General features: G+C 41.3%; 1 protein-coding gene across 1 annotated transcript in view; it reads left to right on the plus strand.

Moving 5' to 3' along the window:
• Positions 1–3752: 3752 nt before the first annotated feature.
• The window catches only part of OPN5 (opsin 5), a 40941-nt gene continuing 21837 nt past the window's right edge, over positions 3753–22856 (plus strand). Inside the window, exons 1-4 of the mRNA XM_003789251.3 lie at positions 3753–3904; positions 7613–7732; positions 13645–13815; positions 17047–17381. Coding sequence (XP_003789299.1) covers positions 3775–3904; positions 7613–7732; positions 13645–13815; positions 17047–17381 — 756 coding nt within the window. The 5' untranslated portion in view covers positions 3753–3774. The remainder of the gene's footprint in view (positions 3905–7612; positions 7733–13644; positions 13816–17046; positions 17382–22856) is intronic.

Consider the following 22856-nt stretch of genomic DNA (forward strand, 5'->3'; position numbering starts at 1 on the left):
GCTTAGTGTCAGCTTCTCTTGGAAATGATGTTTTGCAGATGTCTTAGTCTCAGGAAGTTACACCCAGACCAGGTTATATAAAGAGCAACAGGAACACGACAACAACAATAACACCTAGAAAAAGCAAAGATAAATGATTGAGATGAGCGGCTCATCTCAATGAGAACCATTGGCCTTGACCATAGGATGGCACCCCAGGAAAATAGGGCATGTGCTGACAGGCTCCTGAGCACCTGTGTAGATGCTCAGGACGTCCTGGATGGGACACCACAGGCAGCAGGTGTCTTTAAACACAGGAGGTAAAGGAGGAAGGAAACAACCAGGTGACTTTATCTTATTTACACAATAGAGTAACTCAGGCATGTTCCATACTGAAGAATGAATTCTCTAAAAGAGATCTCTGAAGAGACACATTCAGAACTACATGTTACATTTACTATTTTAAGTAGTTAGTGTTGTTCTGCAGAAACACTTATGATGGTCACACTGCTAAAGCCCATCGTTAACAGAAAGTCTAATTGTGCATTGGTGATGAAACAGCATCTGAACAAAATTATCATAATGACGCCGTGATGCTTTCTCCTCCATGCATTGGTTCCTCTACTTCTTTCTTTGAGAACTGAAAGTTGGCTTGGCGCCTGTAGCACAGTGGTTATGGTGCCAGCCACATACACTGAGGCTGGTGGGTTTGAACCCAGCCTGAGCCTGCTAAATAGCAATGACAACTACAACAAAAAAATAGCCAGGTGTTGTGGCCAGCGCCTGTAGTCCCAGCTACTTGGGAGGCTGAGGCAAGAGAATTGATTATGTCCAAGAGTTGGAGGTTTCTGTGACCTATGACTTCACAGCATTCTACTGAGGGTGACATAGGAAGACTCTCTCTCAAAAAAAAAAAAAAAAAAAAACCTGAAAGTTATTTTATGCATGTAAAGGTAAACAAGAGAAAGAGCTAAGCAAATTAAGCAGGATTAAGAGCGTCTCGGCATATTTTAGTAGCCAAATTTATCTTCTAAGGAGCCAAATTTATCTTCTAAGGGTTGTGGACTTTGGATAAGAACTTGAAGGTCAAATGAAATTTGGAAAGACTGGGAAGAAAGGGAACACACATTACCTATGTGGGGGAAACATGTGCAAAGGGTGAATTTGAAAATGAGTTTGTGGTGTACGAGGAAGAGTGAAGAGTCCCCAAATAGCCAACATATTTGGGGTTCCCTACCTCTTCCTCTCACTCTGTCTCATGGAACTAGAGAAGTTGCATTTTTTGAAAAGAAGTGGAAATACTGTAAAATATTTTGTTTCTAAACTTGAACGATAGCACAAACTTTGATCAGTGGCCCTAGAAAAAAAACAAGCCTGTGTCTGGTTGTCTGGTAGGTCAAAGTTCACTCTTCTGTCAGGCATTCTGGGTTCTTCAGAACAGCATCTTATTTTACCAAGCCAAGATGGCCATCCTTCCTCACCATCATGGACTCTCGACGCCTATGGAGTGAATCTCCTCCCATCCTTTACACATGCTGTGTTCATATTTGCCACCAAATCTTAGCCCATGCCAATCTTCCCCTGAAAATATCCTCTACAGTTATCTCTGCTGATTAAAGCACTTTAGGAGTTAGGTGAAGTTTTACATGGTCACTGTCAATATTAACATATTGAATCTTAGGCTGTGCAAGGCCCCGGGGACCTCCAGAGATAGGAAAGACAACTACAACATCACACACACACAAAATAGAGAAAATATAACAAAAAATATATTTTTGCGCTAAAAAAAATATAAAAAAACAGAAAAAAGTTATATTTTTTTTTTTTACTCTTGTATCATTATTTTTCTGACCATTATTTTTACCTTTTCTCTCTCCAAAATGATAGTCATCCTCTTTATGTCAAGGTAACATGATTTGGAAAACCACTCTTATCCTGCCTTATAATGCTAGGTTTATGGTAGATGCTTAATAGAGTAGATGTTCGAATTACTACACAAGCATGCATTTGTTCAGCATAGGATCTCGAGGACATCTGTTATGCACAGCTTTATCATGATGGATGGACAAGTTTTGGAAATATAAGTGTCCTCACATGTAATAACTAGACGGGGTGCCCCCTCCCCCCAGTTGCAGTGTGCTTTCAAATCCCATATGGTATTATTAATACGATAGGCATGAGTTATGGGTAGGAACAAGACTGCTCATGACACAGATGAAGCGGTTATGATTCAGAGAGCTTAAATAATCTGCTCAAGGTCAGAGGGTGGGTGAACTCCAACAGTTGTCTTAGGATTCTGAATCTAAAGTCAAGGACAGGACTAGAGAGCCAGGGGAAGTCTGTGATGAGGAGAGAATTTACCAGAGGAGTGGTAATCAAAGGATAATCAGAAGGCTGAAAGATAAAGTTACTCTTTGACTTGGGGCACATCTTGAGATGGGGTGGGGGATGGCTGCCAGAGATTTCTTCTACAGCTTTTGAGAACTCCCAAGGAGAAGGATTTTGAGTGAATATGACTATCCCCAAACTGTGTGTGGAAGTGGACAGTAGTTTCAGCCAACTGGCCTCTGAAAGGGTCACACGTCCCCTGAGAAGTCCTTCTTAACTGTAAGCTGTAAGCTGACAGGAAGAAATTAAATCTGTCTCTTTTGCAAAGTCAGGTTACATCTCTAGACATCTGCTGATCGCCCTGTCACCACCGTGAGACCCACAACTCAGCGTCCCACTTGCAGTCTGATGTACCATGTTCCAAACTGCTTCCTAAAGGGCTGAACAGCGACACCTATTGGCTCCTTTTGAAATAAGCAAGATCAAAAGAGATTGAAGCATTCAAAACAAATAATAATAATCATTCCAAAGGAAATTATGACATCAGCAGCATATTTTATCTCAGGAACAACACACCACTCCAAGTTTCAGTACTGGGGATATTGTGTGACTTTCATTGTTACAGAAAGCCCATCAAAGACTTTTCACTAACCTTTTAAAAATAAAAATTCAATAGAAACAGTACAAAGATCTTTGTGTTTGGGGAGTTCCTTGTTGTTCAAGGTTCAGGCTGAGCCATAAATGAGCCAATTGAGGGAGGGGATGTGAAGGGGCAAGGGTGGGAATAACGTAGCTGCTTTCTGCTTTAGGAAACTCGAGAACCAAATCTTCCTATGGAAGACCCTTGTGAGTTATAACCAAGCTTGAATTCTTTTCTAAATGACTCCAAATTTCGAGATAATCTTGACGATCTTATAGCTCTTGGTTTCATTCAGGAGCAGGTCCTGTTCCTTTGTACTCATTTCAGTGTGTCTTTCCTTAGCAAAACTCGGAAGCTCACTTAACATGGAACTGTTGGAGGTGCTTTTCTGGGCAATTTGGATAATGAACAAAATACTTCACTCTGAAAAATGAAAAAAAAAAACTTAGTGTGCACACTCCTCACAATATCTTTTTCTAGCTTAGACCTTTACAAAAATTACTAAGAAACCATAAAATGGACAGTGTGGTCTGCATTCCCTTATCCACCAAGGGAGGTGTGAACAGGCTTACAGTGGGTGTTGCAGGAGGGAGAAGAGAAAATGCAGGCTTGGATAAGCGTGGATCATTGAGTATTTGCATATTTGGATCATTGAAAAGGATGTTAAATTTTTCACCAGTTATTAATTAGAGAATCATGCATAACACTGGGAACTTGCTTTTTGATCTTAAAACAAGAGCCACAGTTATGAGATGATTCAAGCTGACTTGGGTCTGTTGAGATCTCTCTCGTTTTGCTTTTCAGACGGGTGGTGGTTTGAGAACGGCATGGCGTTAAACCACACTGCTCTGCCCCAGGACGAGCTCCGGCCACACTATCTTCGAGATGGGGATCCGTTTGCTTCCAAACTCTCCTGGGAAGCGGATTTAGTGGCTGGCTTTTACCTAACAATAATTGGTAAGTTTCCTTAATTCTTCTGTTCAAAGGCTACGATTAGAAAATTAATGGGCTGATACATTGATTGTACAAAAAAGATCCCAACACGTAAGTGGTAGTGATGGTGGAGAGTGGGAGGGAGGCAGCATATGAGGTGGCATAACATTCAATAAATGTTTCTTAGAAATGCCTGTTATCTTTATTAATAGAATAAACACTCCATTAATAATCTACAGGATGCTTACAGGGAAAGTATTTAAGCTGAGACTGTATTTCACTTTTGGTTACTTTGGGGGTAGGTTTATCTTCTGAATACCATGATATTAAGGACCATGATATTTAAAGAGTGCTTTTATTTCATAAAAAATGCTTTTGGTATAATCACAACACCTTAGAAATGACCCAGTTCAGTGAGTGTAGCTCAGTGCTGCCGCCGTAGGAGACACAGGAGTTTGCCTCACCTAACAGTCAAGTTGCATCATAACCGCTTAGCTAAGTCATTTGGATGAGACGTGAAAACTTATTGATGATAAATGCAAGAGTGTCCAGGTTTGAAAGATTTCTGTTCATGATCCACAGAGGGGTATGTTATTTGCAGACGGCACTACCCCAGTGTAGGTGTCCGCCTGTGGCTCCTGCCCAGCAGAAGCGTGACTTTTCAAACTGAGATGTGCTGTCCAGTGAACACACACTGGACACAGCAGACTGAGTACGAGGAAAAGTCATATAAAATATCTCACTAATAACTTTTTAAAAATTAAATGCTTGTTGAACCCACAGTAGCTTGGGTATATGCGGTTAAATAAAATATATTATTAAAATTAATTTACTTATACATTTTGACCTCGTTTCATGTTGCTATCAGAAACATTTAAAATGCATTTATGGTTTACATTGTATTTCTTTTAGACAGCACTAATTTAGATAATTAGGCTTTAACCACGATACTTTTCTTAAATTTAAAGTTGCCGTTTTAAATTTGGGTGACCAGTGTGCAGGTGGGTTGTGTTTTAGGTTTGTCTGTCTTTCATCTTTCCAGATGTTGACTCGAGCTTGCTCTCTCTTTCTTTATTTCTCCCTCTCTCTTCCTCCCTCTCTCCTTTTCTCTCTCTTCCTCTTTCATCTATTAATTACTGGCTAAGAGCTTCATTTAATTTCCTGAAATTAGCAAAACTCATTAGAAAAATCTTGATATCCCTGTATGGTCAGTGCTTGAGGCAAAAGGAATTCATGAGAATGAATCAAATCCGTTGCAAAGTGATTCCCCAGGTCCTTGTCTTCATTGTTAGTGATTTACTACTTTAAATTCTATCTGTTATAAATAGAACCTCATGTCCTCTCAACACAAATAGATATTTAGCACTTACTCTTTGCCACTCTTTTAAGTTGCCTGGAATAGAGAAGTGAATAAAATGGGCAAACACTGATGGAAAGAGGCTATCATATTGTAAAATCCACCCTGCACTTTCATTATACTTAAGTATTTTCGATGATCAGAAAAGGCAGAAAAATAAGCACATTATAAATGAAATGTAATATATCTCGGTCACTTGCAAGGAATGTATTAGAAAGTCGTATCTTTAAACCTGAAAAATCTCTCCAATACAAAATAAGGAGGAGTATCAGTCCACTCCCAATCTTAGCATGAAAAATTGCAGGAAGAGAGGTGGGGACGTCAGGAGAATTTCTTACCAGGTGTTCCTGGGATTGGAAAGGAAGTTCACAGTCATACTGAAATGGGTTTGCTGAGATGCGGCTAGAGAAACAGGCCCCAAACAAGGGGATGCCCCAGAATAGTCCCTGACAGGGAGGAGAGCAGTCAGGTGGAGAGCCCGGGACTGATCGGAGACCCACCAGGTCTTGGGCTTGTCCTGTCTGTGTCTTTCACCCTTCTCGAACAGGCTGGTGTGGATTTGCCCAGATTCCTCTGAGGAGCCAGAGTGAAATGAACAACATCCATAGTGAGCTTTTTTAAACACTAGACATCTTAGAGAAAACAGGAAGATAGAAATATGTCAGTTTGGAACAGTAGAGAAAGAGAGACTCATTTTCCACCTCCTACTCTATTACTGTTACTGTAAGTGTCTGGTTTATTAACAATACGAGATGTGAGTTTTATAATGAGATCTAGCAAGTTAAGAATCCAAAAATGGCCCGGCCTTAGTCATTACCTTCTCAATCTCATTTTCCTTTAACTAGAATTAGAAGTAAAAATGCTTTCTTTTGACACTCATCTATAGATAAGATGGCTTGTGGGACTAATTTTACACACAGCAAATAGAGTTGACTATTTTTTGATCATGTTTCGGGCACTGGGAGAAACCCCGTGACGTAGGGCTAGTAAGGAAAATTGAAGGAAGTAAAGCTAAGAAAACGAATATTCTCCAAGCAGATGTAGACAAATAAAGGGTGTTTAAATGAACCTTGTGTGTCAAAAACATATGTGTGCATACTTATTGTTTTTGCTTTTTAGATACCAAGTAGGTGACATTAGTTTAATCATTTTTCAAACCACGTGGGTTTGCTCTAGAATGCCATATCTTTTCCCTCCTCTTCTGCTTTAAGAAAGCTAAAGAGTTTTTAATGGATCATTAACCCACACGGACTCCAGGGAGTCAGAATTTCTTAAGAGCCCAATGTAGTGAGCTCCTGGTGGTTTCATACCATCCGCTGAAACACACATTTCTTTCCTTGCTCCCAAAATGAATTGTGGTGGAGAAGTAGAAATTAAAACAGAAAAATCTGGGTTTCTCCTGTTAATACTCTCCTTATTCCTTACTACCAAAGGCAGCTGTACCAGATTCTCATTTATACACAGCTACACTATGAAGCAAGAATTCCTGAAGAAATCTACTCTACATGTTAAGCTATGGAAGTAGGTGTATTCTTTTCTTAAATAAAGTCAGTAGGGATTGGGTCTTTTTGGATTTAAACTGGGTTTGTAAGAACTTTTTGAAGTTTCATTGTCATGCCAAAACCACTTAGTCATTGATAAAAGGATATTAAAACGTGGGAACACACTTATGCCATTGTTGGTAGGTCTGGTGGGTTGAGGGTCACCTTCTCTCCCCTTGGTGGGAGGGGGAGTGCCCAGGTTGTCACTTGTCACCCACTTGCCCTCCATGCCTAGTCCAGCAGCAGCTGAAGGCTGTCTTGTCTGCCAGACACCCAGTGTCCATGTGACCTTGGGAGGCGGACATCCTGGGCGCTGTCTCCAGGAGATGACCCTTTCCTTGCAGGGGGTTGTGGCAGTCTTACTTGGCTCCTGCCTCTGCTGAGTGCTGGAGCTCCTTCAGGAGTCTGCACTGGTACTGATGGCACCTTATTTGGTTGCTTTCATCTTAAGAATTTATCAAGAGCTGAGGGGCTAACCCTATTGATCAGAAAGAGGGAGTTCTATAAAGCCAGTGATCTATAAAAATGGCTGAGGAAAATACTTCACCCTGGGGGCCAGTACAAGAACTGACCATTGGGAAGTGACCATTCCTCTTTCTGGGTAAGTTCAGCATTGGAATCCCTGACTCCTTTCCCTTTGGAGGCAACCCATCCCTCACCTTTCACACACAATTCATGCTTTTTATTTCGTCTTCTTAATTTAGATTTTTGTTTAGAGTCCTCTCACCACCCTCTAAATCGATGGTGTCTATTTTTGAAATTGAGAAGTGTTTCATATCCCAGTGAATTCTACATCCTAGTTTTAATGATGGGCATTTTTCTTTTTCCTCGTAGGGATTCTGTCCACATTTGGAAATGGCTATGTCCTTTATATGTCTTCTAGACGAAAGAAGAAGCTGAGACCTGCTGAAATAATGACTGTCAATTTAGCAGTCTGTGATCTGGGGATTTCAGGTAACACACCCACGCAGTTCCTTCTTTGTGGGTTTAAACCACTCCCCATCCTAAAGTACTTAGTGGTCAGCAGAGCCTCCTCCCCCCCCTTTTGCTGCTGTGTTCACAGGTCATCTTCACAGAGTTTGTGGTAAGGCAGGGGAGTGAGGACATCATTCACGTAACATTTATTGAGTCTTTCCTGTGTGCCAGGCATGTCAGATGCTGAAGATACACTTTGGAATAACATGTGGTACCTTAGACACCTTCAGGTGGGGTAAGCAAAAGGATTCAGAATCAGAAATTTTCAGGCAGGCTCCCATATACCCCTCCAACTGTCTGAAGTCTGGTTAAAATGAACAGCAAGACATGGGGGGTCTTGAAGGGTAACTTACAGTTGCAGACAGTCGGGGAGGTGGATACAGGAAGAGGGAGGCGTAGCTCCGCTAATGACACACTCAGTCATGACTTAGGGACTGACTGCAAGTGGAAACATCTGGTTCAGGGGTTCTCAAACTCTGCTGCACAGAAGAATCACTGATAACCCAGTAAGGAGGGGTTGGAATACATCTTTTTTTCAACTATAATTCGGATTTTTAAAAATAAGAACGATTCTGAGTAGGTCCATTCCCTTTGCCTTTTCCCATAAAATTCCGGGGTTCTTTAGATGCACCATCTTTGGATCCCAACATCTGACATTTAGTTTATAGACTTAAGTTATTGGAGTTGGGGAAATTGTGTTTGAACAGCACACGTCAGCTCATCTTACTGCTAGAAACCTTTTAACAGTTTCCCATCAAAAGCCTCCTTTAAAATTTTTTTCTTATATTTGTTATTCTTCTTCATAAGTGGATTTTTCTGCCACTGCTAATCTCTAAAAGCAAGTCACAGTGATTATCCTCTACCAGTTCAGTCACTATCGCACAGCGGTAGGTGTGTTGCTGTGCTATTGAGTTTGGATGGTCTTGGTTATTTGGGCTGGGATTACTAGGTATGGACAGGTTCAAATTTCATGAGCTCGTAGGGCAAATGCATACACACATTAAGGGAAGAAACGACGTGTCAGGCCCTGTTCTGTGAAAATAAGATGAACTCCAGGGAATTTGCAAGGCAGCAAAGTGGCTGCCATTCTGCCTATGGCCACACGATGGCGGTGTCACAACATAAATGACAGCTTTCCTGCTCCACTCACCCAGCTGGCGCCTGAAGCTTCTCTACCTGCTACTGAGCATAAAACGCCTGAACGACACTTGTCATTTCAGCCACATCCTTCAGCAGTGAATAATACCAGATTCATGCTATGGCTGAATTACACGCTGAATAAAAATGTCCTTAACTGGTCTGATACATTGAAAGTGCTTCCAACCAGGCAAGTCTGTTCTAGAATTGCAGAAACCATCTCATTACTCTGCCTATGTCTTTAGAATATATTCACCGGACACCATTTCCTTTCACTGTGGCAGCTTTCTCTAACCTCAGTTTTCCAACTTCTGACCATCTATAATGTGCTTTCCTTTCCAATAAACCTTAAAGCATATGCTTTTTTTCCTTGCTCAATTATGTTCCATTAAAAGCACCTTGAAGCAGCACATTCACGAGACCAGACGTGTGGCACATGTGCAACTAATGCTTGTTCAAGTACCAGTGGCTCCCAGTCACACACACGTATTAGAATAAGCTGGGAGTAACACAGAAAAGTAGAAATGCCTGGGCTCACCCCACAGAAATTAAAACAGAAGACTGAGGGCAGGTGTTGGAGCCCTGGAAGTTGACATTTAAAGCAAATCAAATCAAAGCAAACGAAGGTAAACAAAATGACCCATCCTGTCCTGCAGCTGTTGTGCAGCCCGGCTCCGGAGCACTCTTTTACTAAGTGGAAAGGAGAGAGAGAGAGAGAGAGAGAGAGAGAGAGGGAGCCACTCTAGGTGACATTCCAAAGGTTCGGCTCTGCTTCAGGAAGAACCTTGAAATAGCTTTCACTTATCTGGGTTGTAGGCACAACAGACTCATTTCACTCCCATTGAGTCACTGGTCACTCTACCTTGCCTTTCTGCTGCCTTCAGCACGCACCTCTCTGACACTCACCTTTCAGCTTGCTGCCTCCTCTCCTTAGAATCAAAGGCTTCTTGCAGACGCCCATTGATTCTTGTGTCTAGTTAAATGTCACTTCTTAGAGAAGTCTTCCCCGAATCCTTTATGTAAAATAATTTCTGTCTATCTCCGTTCTCTGTTTTATCTCTCTTCACAGCCCTAATCATCACTCTCACTCTAGCAGACAGTATCTTCTGTTACGGATTTGTTTTTCTCTGATCTCCCTATTAGAAAATAAATTTGTCAGTCTTGATCTTCACTTCGTCCCCTAGCACCTTGCTCTGTGCCTGTTACAGAGTAGGCCCTGAATAATTATTTATTAAATAAAAATAAAACAGTTCTTGGCTCGGCACCCGTATCTTAGTGGTTAGCACACTGCTAGCCATATACACCAGGGCTGGTAGGTTCAAGCCCTGCCGGGCCTGCTAAACAACAATGCCAACAACAACAACGACAACTAACAAATAGCGGGGCATTGTGGCAGGCTCCTGTAGTCCCAGATACTTTGGAGGCTGAGGCAAGAGAATCACTTAAGCCCAAGAATTGGAGGTTGCAGTGACTGTGACACTACAGCACTCTATGGAGGGCGACATAGTGAGACTCTGTCTCAAAGTAAATAAATAAATAAAATAAAAATAAAACAGTTCTTTTACTCTCCAGTACCCTCACTGACATTAGGGTTAGACTCACTGGGTTTAAGAGGTTATCATATGAGGGTGTCTAGACTAGCAAGCTGGAGTGTGGTGCTGTCTAGATCAATGCAGGAAATGTGTGTCTAGCATACAGCAGACACTACTAGGTGAATATTTTTTAACTGAGCGAACTAACAGGAAATACTGGAAACTTCTACCGAGAGGTGCACAGCTGGGAGGGGCGGGAGCTGCCACCTGCAGGCTGTGAGCATCACTTACTGGGTTTTCCTAATGCATTAAGGTTAGGGAACCTTCTTTTGATGTGTAGATACACTAGACTTTGAAGAGCTTCCTCAGGGCATTTCTTTCAAGGAAGGTAAAGACTGAATACAATGATTGAATAAGGGAGGGCTGCAGGGTGTGAATTAAAAGTAGAAGAAAGTGGTCTAGAAAGTAAGAAAAAATCCTGAGGGAGCCCCAAAGAATAAATAGCTTCAATCCCCCAAATCTGGGTCAGGTAGTAAACAGATTGAACCTAACATTTATGGATATGGCTATTCCATGTTTGAATAAGATATGCGACAGGATCAGAGAGAAAGAAAATGAAACACTAAAACAGAAGAGAATTGTAGAAATGTGGTCTCAACCTTTGAAAAAAGGAGTTAAATAAATGATTCTTAAGCAATTTTTTTAGGCAGTGAATTTTTTCTTTGAAAAAGAGTGTGACTTAGAAGTTCGATATATGAAACAGATGGAAAAAAAAAGATCCGACTGAAAGAAGGTGGAGGATGGGGACCTAGTTGCTTGATATTTCTTCCCCTCCATGACTACCGACTTCCACTTCGCACACACAAACACACACACACACACACAACTCAGAAAAGCTCCAAGGACACCCCTCTGGTCCCCAGGGCTCCAGGCAGAGAACGGCTGCTCTGTGCGGCAATTCTGACGGCTGCAACTCTATCACTCTGCTCTCTCACTCACCTCCCCAATCCTACTGCTTCCCTGTGAACGTCCAGCGTCCTGGGGTTGTCACTGATAACAACAAGTCATTGGGGAATAATAGTGAAAGACCAAATATGGTCTATTTTTTTAATAAATAAAAGACTAATTCTAATTTCCAAGAAAATTACTCACACTATTCTTTTTTCTTATTTTTAAATTTCCGAATATTAGGGGGCACACACGTCTGTTTTACGCGCTTTGTTTTTGAGAATGGGTATCCCTGCTGTTCTTAAAACTCTGTTTGGAACTGGCTCACGCCTTCCTCCTCCAGCACTTTAGAGTCCAATCTTTATCCTCCCCAGTGCCATTCAACCTCCTTCCTTTCTAAATTCACAGCCATTATTCCCCACCCTTCTCTAATTAAGGCTCTCCCTGATAGATAACCTCTCTCTTTCCCCTGCCAACCCTTCGACACTTAACTCCTAAAGCACTGAGTTGCCTCCGGGTGTTAGAAACCAGATTCCCTTTTTCATTACAGGAAGCTCATGCTCTACCTACTCAGATTCAGAAACGCCCCATTTGGGGGAATGGGATGAGTTGAATTTAAATCATCATTGGTATCTTCTTTTTGGTCTTCCTCCTTTTTTCCCCTTCATTCTCCCCTTCTCCCATCTCTTCTTTCTATTGGTTGAGACAATTTTATGAATTTTTTTATTATTTAAAAAGTTTGCATTTATCCCAGGAATGGAAGTATGAGTCAACATCGGAAATTTATTAATAACCTACGTTAATAAAGCTGATGACAAAAGAGACCTGTGATCACCTCAGTAGATGCAGAAAAAGCCTTCAGTGAAACTTAACATTTATTTTTGGTAAAAAAAAATTCTTCATAGACAAGAATGAGAAAAGAACGTCCCTTGCCTGATAAAAGGGATCAAAAACATCATCTGCAATAATAAAACATCAAAAACATGTCTTTAAAAATTAGCCACAGGACACGAATGCCTAGTATGGTTACTTTTATTTGATATTGTAATGGAAATTCTAGATATTGTAATACAAGAAGAAAAAAGGAATCGAATGGCTTAAAATGGTAATTATTAGTAGATTATGAGTCTATCATCAATCAGACTCAGATAGCTGTTCTGATTGGATCAATGTATTGTACACACACAAATAAAAATTCTTTGCATAAAATTATTCCTAATTCAAGACGGATGTTTTAAAGAATTCCTTCTAGTCCAAGGAGATGTACTTTGTCATCTATGGAGCAGCATTTGCTGAATGTAATGTATATAATGGTTGCCGGGTTCTGCAGGGGAGTCTGTGGGAAAATACTCTGGCACATACAGTTAGTTGCTTTCCTGAGTTTCGGATATTCTGAGAGACTTGAATTTTGATTTCCAGGAAGGATGTATAACAAGTAAACTTGCCCAGTATTATTTTATTATGTAAATACTTTTGTTCATTTATTTACCTTTTTTTTTTTTTTTTGAGACAAGCTTAGGGGATTATTGTTTTGTAGAACCTGAGTTTCTAAACGAGGTTGCTGAGGTTGAGTGAATGCTCAAGTGTATTGTACAAAACCTTCTTCCTGGGCAGCACCTGTGGCTCAAAGGGGTAGGGTGCTGGTCCCATATGCTGGAGGTGGTGGGTTCAAACCCAGCCCCGGGCAAAAACTGCAAAACAAACAAACAAAAAACCTTCTTCCTGTGAGTACTTTTTGACCACTCACAGTTGAGTATTTAACTCTGAAGGAAGGAAAACTAATGGCGTCTTGGGCCTTCTATGGAGGAAATCAGTGTAGGAACTTTGAGCTTAAAGGTAAAATTTTCTCTCAGAGTTCACTGGGGAGACATTGTCCCTTTCTTTAACTTTCAAAATGAAGAGCTTTAATAGAACATTAGAAATGACCCAATTGTTGTTACTGCCCACCGAGATGACATCTCCTGTGTTCCCTGAAGCTGAGTCCCTTTGAGCACTTTGTAGTAAAATTATTTAAGAATTTTTTTTTAATACCCTTTCAGTATCTTTGGCTATTATGATAACTGAAAACCTCCTTGGATAGCTTCAAACCCAGTTTATTCAAAGATAGCTGCCAAAATTTTATTAATCTAGACATTAATATGAAATAATAGTCATATAAAACCTGTTCAAATAAACCCACGTGTGTTTCAGTGGAAGAAGGGGCAGGTGAGTTGAGGTAGGTGGGGAAGTTTTAACTTCGGGAAACTCCTTCTGATACCTCGCCTGGTGCTCTAGTTGTAGGTAAGCCGTTCACCATCATCTCTTGTTTCTGTCACCGCTGGGTGTTTGGCTGGATTGGCTGCCGCTGGTACGGATGGGCTGGGTTTTTCTTTGGCTGTGGAAGCCTTATCACCATGACGGCTGTCAGCCTGGATCGATACCTGAAAATCTGCTATTTATCTTATGGTAAGTTGGCAGGTTTCTCTTTCTCTGATATCAAGGCTGGGTGGATTGAGTGTCAGAGCTGTACGTCTTTTACGAAGGTAATAAATAAAGGCTATTAATAAACTCAGAGATCAAGAGTATTCCTAACTTGTTCTAATACATGTTTAAGGACTTGAACCTATGTCAAAGTAGGTTTCCTTTAATGCTACTTTTATAGTAATGTCTGGTGTTTGACTACAATGCTTTTACAAAGTATCATTTTTCTTATATGAAGCGTGTCAGCCTTGTCTATGTTTTGCCATGGAGAGAAAGCTGTACACTGCATTGAAAGGATGTTAGGTCTGAGATGTGTAGCTGACTCCTGACATAGTAAGTATGATTATAAGAAAAGCTGTTTATGATTCTCCTTCAGGACTCAGGCTCCTTGTGATTTCAGAGATGAAGAATTCCAAAAAGTTCACCTCCAGGTTAGATTGCCCTGTAGCTGTTCCTGCATGAAAGGACATGCATATAGAAAGCTCGCTCACCATGTTTTTGCGGTAACGGGAGGTAGGAGATGACAGACTGAGACAGCCAGTGAGGGTGAGGCAGCAATAAGCTTTCAGAGCCTAAGTATTTTCTTTTTAAAGGATTAGACCCTTCTACTGGTTAAAATAATTTTTACTGCTTTCGCTTCTTGGAGCTCTGGGAATTTATTGAACCTGGAAGAGATGCATTTGGGACACCTTTAATATTGGGCAAAACCAAGGAATAGTACTGAGTCCATCTGATAAAGCTTCTTTATCAGCGGTGGTGAGTTCAAACCCAGCCCCGGCCAAAAGTCTGTCAGTTACAGTGGTTGGTCAGAGGACGGCCAAGCCGCCCTGATGCTCTCTTTTAAAATTTATAGTTTCCAGATGCTAAGGAAATCATGCATGGATATGGGGGTGGGGGCGGTTGAGTCATCCTCTTTGTGATCTAGAACATATATATTTTTTTAAATTTAAATCTTTTTTTTTAAACATTTAAAATTCACAACAGAAACAGCTTGAATCAAAATTTCCAATAAGGGGGAAATATACAATTATACACATTTTGGATGAAATCAGACACTAATTCTTCCATAGACTTATTTTCGGTCACACCAAATACATTTTAAATCTAACTATAGAGTTTATAGATGGGAAGGCACACAGTTAAACTGCCTGGGATTCTCTGAGGAATGCCAAACCTGCTGCCTCTGTTTTTAAATGTTTTCTTGGGTTCAGGCTTTGTGTTGGTTAAGGAGATGATGCTGCCTGCTGCCAGAATCACTGCAGGGTATAACTCCGTGTGGGAACTGTGTCCATTTTCCAGTTTCTTCTAAGGTTATATTTCAGTAGCATAGTCTCATCATTTAATCGGATGCACTATTAAACACTCCACACAGTGTCCTAGAATGGTGGAATTAGCAGGTCACTTGGGGCTATGTAGACCTTTCTCCCATGTAACATGGTAAACTGTTTTAAGGCATCCCTGAGAGACGACCACTTGGCCTCTTCTTGAATAATTCCAGTGACCAGTGACGGGGAGCTTACTACTGCACAAGGCAGCCCATTCTCTGATTGGTCTGCTCTCATTGTTACAATGTTATTCCTTATATTGAGACAAAACTGCCTCCCAGTAACCTCCACCCATTGGTCCTAGTTCTGACTTCTGGAGCAACACAGAACCAATCTACTAATCTACTCCCTCCTGTACTTGACAGCCTTTCACCATACTGGAATGTAAGTATGAAACACCTCACAAGTAACCCTAACCATAAATGCTTATACGTATGCCTATGCACACCCCATAAATCTATGTGATCACCCGTGCCAATGTCATCCCGTTAGAACGGATAATCAAGAGCTGATATATATTGTGGCTACATGACTGCTACCCCTATATCATTTGAAAAGTTTGCATTTCATGGTACAAAACACCACGTATTGGGGAAAAAACAGACATCGGGGAATAGAAACAATCTTTCCTAGTTCTCCTTAGTGCTAAGTGAGACAAACCCACACAGGCGTCAAACTTCATGTTAACGTCGTGCTCCTTGGTTTGCAAAGCAGGCCCCGTAGGTGATTTTATACACTTACCAAAGCCTGTAAGTGATATATTCCTATTTCCTCTATTTTACTGCTGAAACACTTGACGTCTAGCAAGACGCCATGGACAAGGTCGAATACTAGAAAGGGAAGGATTAGGCTTTACTCACATCCCAAACCTCAGACCACACTAAGCAAAGGCAGACCCTGAGTCTATGTGGAGGAAATAAGTTAGCTTCTGAGTGGAATATATTTTGACATTTCTTCTGCGCTACTGCAAAACCCATCAGTAAGGAGTCGCTTCCTCCGCCCTCTTGGCTGAAGATGATGAGTGAAGCTTGGAGGTAATTTCCTGCGGAGGCTGACGCGCTGAGTCAGGCCGACCTGTCTTTGTCGATTGTGTTGAACTTGGGGAAATGATCACTGGTGCTTCACAGCTTTTCTTAAACGGCGGCACAGTTTCTTCCTCTTGGAACTCTCTTTTGGTTAACAGAAACTAGTGCTGAAAAACGGAGCTCATTTTTTCATCTCCCTGAAAATACCTTCACAGAATCACGTTTGCAGAACACGGTTCAACCTACTTAGCTTCTCCACCTCTCCTGCGAGGGCTGCGTGAGGACAACTGTGGCGTGAATCACCTTTGAAGATCCAAAAATCTGCCCCGCAAGTCATCAAGCACAGTTAACCACGTTAACCTCACAGCACGGTGTCGTGAACATGAGCTATCAAGCCCTGCTCAACAAGTTCTTAGGAAGACAGATGAGATCAGAATCACAAGAGCTCTCAGGAAGCGGGGTGTTTTACAGATGCGAGCAGCATTGCCTGACTGCGCGGGCCCTGAGGATCCTCCCTGGACGACCCACTAACACACGCCCTGGAGAGGTTTTCCCACGGTCCTCCATTGTCTTCAGCGTCCTCTCATCTTTTTACTGTCCCCTCCCCAGCTTTGGTCGCTTTTCCCTCCCAAAGCTCCCAGGCGCCTAGAGAAAACTTTCCTCGTGAAACTGCTTCACATTGAGAAAGGCCTGAGCTCTGGAACTTTCCCCTGTACCTCATCCACTACCCCTCGGGCTCTGCCATCTGCCCACGTCTCCCAGAATTCAGTGGAATAAATCTTTGGAGGTGAACTTTGACAAGTCGAGGGGAGGTATTTGGGTGCAGGGCAGATTACAACCGGGTAATGCTTTTCTTCCGCCTCCAGGGGTTTGGCTGAAGAGGAAGCACGCCTACATCTGCCTGGCCGTCATCTGGGCCTATGCCTCCTTCTGGACCACCATGCCCTTGGTAGGTCTGGGGGACTACGTTCCTGAGCCCTTCGGAACCTCGTGCACCCTGGACTGGTGGCTCGCCCAGGCCTCGCTGGGGGGCCAGGTTTTCATCCTGAACATCCTCTTCTTCTGCCTCTTGCTCCCGACGGCTGTGATCGTGTTCTCCTACGTAAAGATCATTGCCAAGGTTAAGTCCTCTTCCAAAGAAGTAGCTCATTTTGACAGTCGGATCCATGGCAGCCATGTGCTGGAAATGAAACTGACCAAGGTAACTGCACTAATAATTTACACACGTGTTTCCAATCAATTAAAACCTCATAGGGAACGCTGGAGACTGGGAGAACCCAGAACCTCCACTCTTTATGGACGTCCAAACTTTGCTATTGCTTCCCTAAGGCCTTGCGGTATCTCTCTCCTCTCTCTCTGTCTCTGCTTCTCTCTCTCCCCCCATCTCTCTCACACACATTTTTAATATCTACTACATTCATATAATGGATCCATTGGGTGCTTATTTTCTCTGTTGAGTAGGGCATTGTTGATTCTTAATTATTTTTAATAAGAATACTTTTATGAACTATAGAATGCCCCACAGTGGTTTCTACTTTGCATGGACTTTGGGATATCATTAGGGCCATTCTCTCACTTGAATTATTTGTAGAGTAAGAGTTTATACCATATATGCCTTCCCCGAGGAAGCTTGTCTTAACACAAGAGCAATTTCTGTAGTAAATGCTAGTTTTGGTAAATGCTAGTTTCAGAGGTGGCAGTTTAGATACTGTAGTATAAGGAGTAGGGCACACAATTTTACAACTAAGGTTTTAGTCCTATTACTGACACTTGCTATGTTTGTGATGCAGAGCTAGATGCTTAGGTTTCTTGAGTACCTACTTCACTTCCTCAGTTGTGTAACAGAAGTAGTAACATCCAGCTCATTGGGTTATAGTGGAAATTCAAGGAGATAAGAACTATGTTGTTTGGTTACCTAGTGCACAATAGTTGTTGAAGAAATTGTAGGTTCTCCTTTTCCCTTATGTCTTTGGGAATCTCTGGTAAAGTCTAAAGCACTGGTCTTCCTGCTCTCATGGTATCTCATTCCCATATTGAAAACACATTTCCCCACTCATACCCTCAATATAAATGACATGTGGGTAACACCATATTACTGTGCACTAACTACTAGCATACTTTAAACACCATATTACTGTGCACTAACTAGTAGCATACTTTAATATGTCTTATATATAATTTTTTGAGACAGAGCATCTTACTCTGCTGCCAGACCAGAGTGCAGTGGCTTCATCATAACTCACAGCAACCTAAACTCCTGAGCTCACATGATCCTCCAGCCTCCACCTCCCAAGTAGCTAGGAATGTAGGCACCTGCATTCAGATAATTTTTCATACACCCAGATAATTTTTCTGTTTTTAGTAGAGGCAGGGTCTAACTTTGCTCAGGCTGGTTTTAAATTCCATACCTCAAGTGAACCTCCTGCCTCAGCTTCCCGGAGTACTGGGATTATGGGCATGAGCCACCACACCAGGCCATAAGATAAAAATTAGTGTAGATTGAAATTCTCATTATTTCTTCTGGTACCCCAGTAAACCATATTGATTGACATTCTACTCTTGAGTGTACTCACAGCCCACTTCAGAGACTGCTTGTCTCAGGACCTACAGCAAAACCTACACTTTTCTCCAGACCAGAGATGGCTTCTTAATATGTCTGGGCCCTGGTCCAGTTTTCTCTAAATTGCAGAGTTTTTGAAGTTGTGCAAAGATCTCTTGGTTGCACAGTATGAGCTGGAGATTCTTGATGGCCTCAGTTGACCTTTATACTCCAAACTACATTCAGGGTAAAAGAAGCTTTGAGGGAAGTTTTCGTCCCTCTAAATTTATACCAATAACCTAATAATAGAGCTATTCTTGAGCAAGAATGCAGAATCATGAATCGTGATCTACATCTGCCTATCTTATAATTGGCTGTAAGTAGGAAAATATTTTCATAAAATGTGGAATTAGGTTTTTCTAGCTCTCTCTTTAGCTCTTATCTATAATTTTTGAAAATGAAATTGAAATAAATTAATCCAGGTTAAATTTGAATTATATTGATCCAAATCCTACTTTGTACTCAGTACTATTTTGGGAACTGGGCAAACGTACCAGTGATGAAAAGTTTTCTTTTCAATAGTTGATGGCATCTATACAGGGGAATGGCATGGTGTCCATCGGAGTGGTATGTGGATTTAAGCTTTGCGGTTTATCACAACATGTCACAAAGTTGCTGTAATGTCTCATGACGTGCTTTCTTCTTGCCATCATGCTCATCTCTCCCCGTCTGCCATCCCCCAATGACATTATTGTCCTTGAGATACTTTGTTGGTCTTGCCCAGTAAAATTGGATTCCAGTTCCCTTGAGGCCCTTCCTGTTTTCTCTGAGTTTATTACTCATCACCTTCTCTCTTGTTAGTTGAATTGCTCAACTCAACCTACTCACATTGCACCATCTTGTTCTTTGTGTAACATTGAGGAATGGCAGCTTATGTAGTCAATGCCTGTCAAACTTATTACACATATGAGGTGTGGCCAGCATATGCCATTCACTTTGGTCTGTTGTTGTCACTCTGCTTGACTTAGATCAATCACTATCATCCTAGACCTGATTAACCAAGGAAATACTAAATGATGTGTAGGCATACATGTGTATAATTTTGTCACATACTGTATATGTGTGTATTCTTCTAACTTACATACAAAATGACATATTACATATTACTTAATATTTTATGATATGTCGCTATTTCATTTGCATATATGAAGCCTATATTAAAATAATCTAAATGTCAAATGTTTCTAATTACTAATAGTTCTGCAAAAATTTCAACTCATCAGAATTCAACCTGTATTGAAAATAAGCACAACTATTGGGACATCTTCCATACTAAATTTAAACTACTTTCAATTACTACCCAATTTGGACCTTGATTTTTCGTCCTGAGTAAAAATAAGTAGAAACAAACTCCCACGGGGCCTTTTCATCGTCTCAGAAGCCTTTCCCCTCTTTACCTGATGTTTCGCTTTGTCAGTTTGTTCTGCTTGTTCAGCTGGTGAACCCGGCTTCTTTTTGGCACCTGCATTCTGTTAGTCTGATCTTGTCAGCCTAAAATTTGGCCTTCCATCCACAAATATTTGTCTACTTTGTAGACTCACTCTAATTAATTAAAAAATGGTAGTTTTGCCAGACTTTTGTGGCAGCCTGGAATTTCATGACTGCAAACAGAGGAGTGCAATGTAGATATAATATACATGACCATTTTTATATTGCTATGAGCCAACATAATTTTAGTTCTGTGCCTGCGTTTGATTTTATAAAACAAATTTCCCATTGAACAGTCAGGATAAATTCAGTCGAAACAAAAATTTCCCTTCTTTTCCCAGGACCACCTAACAGTTTCAGGAAAGTTTTCATAATGTCAAGGTGCTAAGGGATGGGGCCTCCTGGTCTGTCATTTATTGACCTTGGTGTTGCTGAGATGTTTAAGATCCCTTTGGATGTCAGTTTCCATTGTCATGGGTCACTTTGCATCTTCATTGCTGCAACTATAGGCTCATCAGCCCTGCAAGCTGTTTCCTAGCTTGCCAACCCATCAGGTGGACGTTGGTGCTTGGCTGGGACCCTGAGAACGGAGGCAGGAATTTTTTGCTTCCATATTGCCAAACGTATTGAGGATTCTATTGTTCCCTAACCCCCATCCACGATCCTTGGCACTCAGCTCAATGGGACAGGTTCAGGACACCTTCTCCAGGTCAGTTACCATGTCCTCTGATGTTCTCTTTTTCCTTCAGCCTGGAGGCCTTGTACTTACTCTGCAGTGAGAAATCGGGCTCATTTTTATGTTCATTCTCTAAAATGTTCACATAATAATCTTCATGCTCCAAGTCCCTAGGCCTCTGGCTGTGGATGCTGCTTTTCCATATTCAAAACCTATTCTTGTAACTATTTTTTTCCCTGTATGTTTTAAATTTCTGTTCTGAAACTCTGAAGCTGAGAAATGAATGTTTTACTTCTTCGGGTATTTCTGCTTGTAAAAGTCTTCACGCAATACTGTGAACACTCCTGCTGCTGATTTAACGAGGGGAATGGTGGAATGATAGGCAGCCAATCCCAGAGGCAAGGATTAATTTTTCCAAGTATGATGACGTCCTGCGTACTGAGATTATAGTCATTCAGTGAACACACACCTGCAGGGCTGCAGGTCTCCAGTTAGTATCCAGATCCTGTGGGTACCTACATTTCTCTCAGTGTCATTTATGTAGATGAGAAAGCCATTCTGATTGTCACTGGTTAATTCAAGCCCCCCTGTTATGGGCCATCAAACCACTTGGCACATTACTGTTAGTGCCACTTGTCATCCTTAACTAAGTCATATGTTTGCACCTCTTTCATGAAAGGTAGTAAGCAAGGTGAGGGCAAGGGCTGTGGGTCCTGAATGCCACTGCACCTGTAGCCTGCCACCTGCTAGATGCTTAATCGTTATCGCTGGAACAAATACGTAATTGAATAAACTAATTTAATGTAATTACCTTGATGAATACTAAGAGGTCTCTTGACCCCTGGCTTGAATGCCTCTGTTCCGTTTACACCTGATGGGACGTTATGTTTCGCTTTGCTCTTTCACATTGATTGTGATGCCTTTTTACAACTTGTTATTTATTTATTCATTTATTTTTTTGAGGCAGAGTCTCACTCTGTCACCCTGCGTAGAGTGCCATGGTGTCATCATAGCTCACAATAACCGCAAACTCTTGGGCTCAAGTGATCTTGCCTGAGCCTCTCGAGTAGCTGGGACTATAGGTGTCTGCTACAACACTTGGCTAGTTTGTCTACTTTTAATAGCGATGGCGTCTCACTCTTGCTCAGGCTGGTCTTGAGTTCCTGAGCTCAGTCCACCTGCCTGCATCTTCCAGAGTGTGAGGATTACAGATATGTGCCTCTCATCCAGCCCTTTTTAAAACTCAGATGATGCCTCTCTTTTCTTGCTCATTAAGTACTATTTAGCACTGAGAGCTGAGATTCAGAGGACCTCCTTGTGGACTCTACGGGCAGTTTGTGGGAAAGTTGTAGTTATTGCTTTTTTCTTTCTTTCTTTTTTTTCTTGATAATTACTACTCTGTATTCTTCCTAGTTACTCATAGCTGAAATGTCACTTCCCAGTAAAGCATTTTCAAAATTGAATTCAATTCTTTCTGTGTAATGTTTCATTGTAGCCTTTATATTTTCTTTCTAGAACTTGTCACAATTTTTAATTAATTTAGAAGCACCTGCTTATTTTTGCGATTATTTGTTCAATGTCTGTCTTACCACTGGTCAATAAAAGCCACAGGGTGGGGGTGGAGGGTAGGTGACAACCATATCTTTTTGTTCATTTCCTGTCCTTGGGACCTCACATAATGCTTCATACACAGTAAGTACTTAAAACATATCTGTTAAAGGAAGAATTAGTTTGGAGTAGGTTAATCATGAAAAGAATTTCAAACTAGAGGCCAATCCTAATTTTTCCAGCAGCTCACGGAGAGGTCCCTTGCCATCAAAGTTGGTTATTTATTTTGGCTGCCAGTTGCCGAACCCTTTCAGTGGCTGAGGAATTTCCAACATTTGGTTGGGAGTAGGAAGAGGAGCAGGAGCAGGGATGTGTCTTTATTTTTATGAACTTTTTATTACTTAATATTTTATTTGCCAAGAATC

The sequence above is a fragment of the Otolemur garnettii genome, unplaced genomic scaffold, assembly GCF_000181295.1.
Source record: "Otolemur garnettii isolate 467f Iridium unplaced genomic scaffold, OtoGar3 scaffold00031, whole genome shotgun sequence".
NCBI classification, from domain to species: domain Eukaryota; kingdom Metazoa; phylum Chordata; class Mammalia; order Primates; family Galagidae; genus Otolemur; species Otolemur garnettii.